The 3,779-nt window shown below is 41.7% G+C and overlaps 1 protein-coding gene across 1 annotated transcript; it reads left to right on the top strand.

Annotated features, from left to right (window-relative positions):
- Positions 1 to 363: 363 nt before the first annotated feature.
- FGFBP1 (fibroblast growth factor binding protein 1) lies at positions 364 to 3,160 on the top strand. The gene is made up of 2 exons (XM_072620307.1): positions 364 to 459; positions 1,887 to 3,160. The coding sequence occupies exon 2, from the start codon at positions 1,909 to 1,911 to the stop codon at positions 2,617 to 2,619; it is 711 nt and encodes a 236-aa protein (XP_072476408.1). The 5' UTR covers positions 364 to 459; positions 1,887 to 1,908; the 3' UTR covers positions 2,620 to 3,160.
- The last annotated feature ends 619 nt before the right edge of the window (positions 3,161 to 3,779 follow it).

Raw genomic sequence — 3,779 nt, 5'->3', positions numbered from 1 at the left:
GCTCAGGAGTAATGAACTATCTGGGGATGGGAGTGACAGCACAGAAACTTCAGAGACAGTCCAGCAGATTCACTCATCGCCCATAAGAACCTTTGAGACAAGTGCAAATTAACTGAATGCCAATCTTCCTTGAGGTTGAAAACTAAAGGACTTGCCTAATGCAGTATCTCATTTAGGCAGCCGCACCTCTGTCACTCCATGGCAAGCAGGCAGGCGATGGGCTTCTACATGTTACAATCCAGAGCTGGCAACCTCTCAAGTGGGTGTAGCCTAGAAAAGAAATGAATAAAGTCCTAGAGGTATTTTTTTTTTCTGTAGCATCATATTGTAAGAGCTTGTGATTGGGCGGTGAGAGTGCCCTGGCTGTATAAGTAACACACTGGCTTGGCAGTGGAATAAAGGTCTTCTGAAAGGTAACAGAGCAGTCCTCCAATTGCCCTGGAGTCTGAACCGGGTAAGGTAAGTGACTTTCAAGTTTCTACTTCTATTCTGCTTTCAATGGGAGACGGGTACCATGTGACCAAAGCCAAGACTGTCCTCCCAAGTAAAAGAGCAGCAAGTTGGAAATCTCTTTCCTGGGTTTGAGTCCCATCCATGTGCCATATGCTGGGCGATCATGGATAAGGCATTTAACCTCACTAGGTCTTGGTCTCCAGCTCTGTAAAGAGAGAGAATCAAACTGAATGATACCTAAGATTTCTCCCAAATCTAACAGTTTATGGTGATTCTGTTTCCTATATAATTTTTTGAGTGAATTTAGCTAAAAAGCCTGAGGAACTTCTAAGTACTTTGCCATTTTTAAAGATGAGTAACACTTAAAGTGTCCTATTTGCCCTCACCTTCCTTCCTTCCTTTCCTTTTTCCTTTTTCTTTCTCTCTCTCCTTTTCTTTCCTTCTTTACTTGTTTTCTTCCTTCCTTTCTATGCCTTTCCTTCCTTCCTTTCTGTCCTTTCTTTTTCCTTTCCTTTATCTCTCTTCTTTTTTCTTCCTTCCTTTTTCTTTCCTTCCTTTTTTCCTTCTTTCCTTCCTTTCTCCATTTTTTCTCTTTCTTTCTTTGGCAAAATTCCAGTAGTTGAGTAAATTCCTCCCTATCTCCATAAATAGTGCTCATAGATTTGAAGTTTCTTTACCTGTAGAGATGAACAGAATATTTAGGTTAGACTGGGTTTAGAGATTGTCTAATTTAACTTCCTCACTTACAAATGAGGAAACTGAGGACCAGAGAGGGTAGTTAATTTATCAAAGATCACAAAGCTTATTAGTGGCAAAACCGTGACTAGAACATGCCTTCATGGGAAGGATCCTTTGTTTTCATGTATAGTTCACATTCGCTTCCTCACATTTTCTACAAACAGCAGTGACATACGAAATGAATAAATAAATCAAAGGGGTGGCATCATGGAAAGAACTATCTATATATTTTGAATAAGAATATCTGGAATCAGGTTCTGCCTTTGTTTCTTAATACTTGTGTAATGTTGGCCAAGTCATCACCTTTCTTTGCCCCTTTGTTTCCTCATCTGTAAAATTAGAGAACTGAATCAAAATTTCTAAAGTTTCTCCCTGCTCAAAATCTGTGAACTTAGAATTTTGCTACTTACCCAACTTCAAGCAAAGTTCTGGAGGAAAGCATTTAGAAAAGCATTTTTAAGATACATATGACCAGTAAAATTTCCCCTGCAGAGAGAGGGTGGCTTTCCATAATGAGATACTGTGACTCTGGTAATTCCAGGAGCCAGAGATCCTCACCCTGTACGTTACTCCATTGATGTGGGTCACTCAGGCCAGAAGTTACTGAGAGACGTCATCAGTGACAATGGGACAAAGAGGAGGGAGGAGCTTCTGAGAGAAAAGGGCCCTCTGACTAATCTGACTTTGTAAAACAGGTTTCACACCCAAATTGGAAGCATGAAGATAAATTGCATTGCCCTGTTCTCCATCCTGCTCCTGGTCTCACAGCTGCTCTTGGTGGATGGTGAAAAACAAAAGAAAAGAAAAAGTGGGAGAGACAGTAAAGGTGAATGGAAACAGCTTGGCTCTCCTGAGAAGAATGAGAGAGGCCAGAAAGCTAAGGGAGGAAAAAACCTCCCTCGGGGTAGATTTTCCATCCAAGAGAATGTCTCCTGTACTTGGGCAGTGGCTGAGAAGGAAGGTGTCACCTTGAAAGTTCAATGTAAAGGACAAGAAACCCAATTTGAGTGTACCTATACAGGTAATCCTTCCTCCTGCCCCCTTTTTGCAGGCAATGAAAAAGCCTACTGGAAACAAATTGGCCGTGCCCTGCGGAAACAGAAGAACCTTTGTGCAGACCCAAAAAGTGTCCTCAAGTCCCGTGTGTGCAAGAAGGGTGCCAAAGAAACCCATCTCAAAATGGTGGACTCCACCATTCAGAACAGGAGTCAGGATAAGAAGGGGAGAAAGGATCCCCAAATACCAGCTTCCACTGTCAGACCAGCTGCTCAGACCATCCAGCCACCTAGTCCGCCATTGACGACTCAGAAGTGTGTGGAGGACAGTGAAGCGATCAACCAGAGAAAGATTGCAGAAGAGTATTGTGGATATACCTGGAGCTCTTTATGCACCTTTCTGCTCAGTATGCTACAGGACAAAACGTGCTAGCAAATTGTAAAGAGGCTCAGGCACATTCTCAGTCCCCACCCCAAACTGAAGGTGAAGAAAAATTCATTCACCTTCCTTCTACGACATGAACTTCCATGGTGCTGGAAGGGAGGGAAGTGCAGCTACGTATTTAAATGTGTTTTATAATTTTTTTTCTTGTTTTTATTTTGGAATTTATACTTCACTAGATTTTATTTTCATAGAGGCTGCTAACAATTGCCAGCAGATGTTACAAAGGCTGTAAAGAAGTTGTGTGTGTATACACATATATATATAAACATATATGTAGGTATACATATAGATGTTAGTATACATACAAATGTGCATGCCTATGTATATATAAATAAACACAAATACATATACTATACACACACACATACATACATACACACACGGCAAGTTCTCCTCATTTCTTCTTTGGGTTCAGTAAGCCAAAGAGGTGATTTCAGTGCAGTGCACTCCCTGACAACCTTATAGGGCTTCTTACCTGGTGAGGCACCCCAGCTTTGGCCAAGATAATAAAATATTGCAAATATGTTTAGCCAATGTTTGGTTCCTCTGTATCTGCTGCTATAAATAGGACCAGGATCTGATGGGTGGATAGGATAAACAACCCTCTCTCTGTGGGTCATGATTTCAGGGATCTAGGAAGACTCTTCTCTAGAGCCATAACTAGTGACATCAGTGCCTCAGGTCAAACAGCACTGATGTTACATGAGAACTGGCCAAGTGGAAATCTGGGATACTTTACCATAGGTGAATGGATACCAGGACACCACAAGCTTATTGTGCTCTGAAGAGGTCACCATATAGGAAGGAGAAGGGTGGGACTGAGCAAGAATGGGACTGGGAGAAGTTCATAAAGTAGAGGAGAGATGAGAAGTATCTCTGCCATTTCCTAAGTCATCTTTGCCCTTGTAACTAGCTCCTATAGTGAGGCAGCATGGAATCATGGTCAGATTGCCAACCTAGGAGTCAAGAAGACGGGAGTTCAGATTCCAAAGGTTACACATACTGGCTGTGTGACCCTGGGCAAGTCACTTAATAGCTTTGGAGCTATTAGCATTATCTGACCAGCCTTATCATTCTGACTTTGAAGTTTTATCCCTTTTGTTTCAAGTTTTGATAATTATTGAGAAGCAAATCCTTGAGCTGGGATC

This window comes from Notamacropus eugenii, chromosome 6, assembly GCF_028372415.1.
Source record: "Notamacropus eugenii isolate mMacEug1 chromosome 6, mMacEug1.pri_v2, whole genome shotgun sequence".
Taxonomy (NCBI): Eukaryota; Metazoa; Chordata; class Mammalia; order Diprotodontia; family Macropodidae; genus Notamacropus; species Notamacropus eugenii.
The sequence above is the reverse complement of the archived record's forward strand: the minus strand, read 5'-3'. Positions and strand labels throughout refer to the sequence as shown.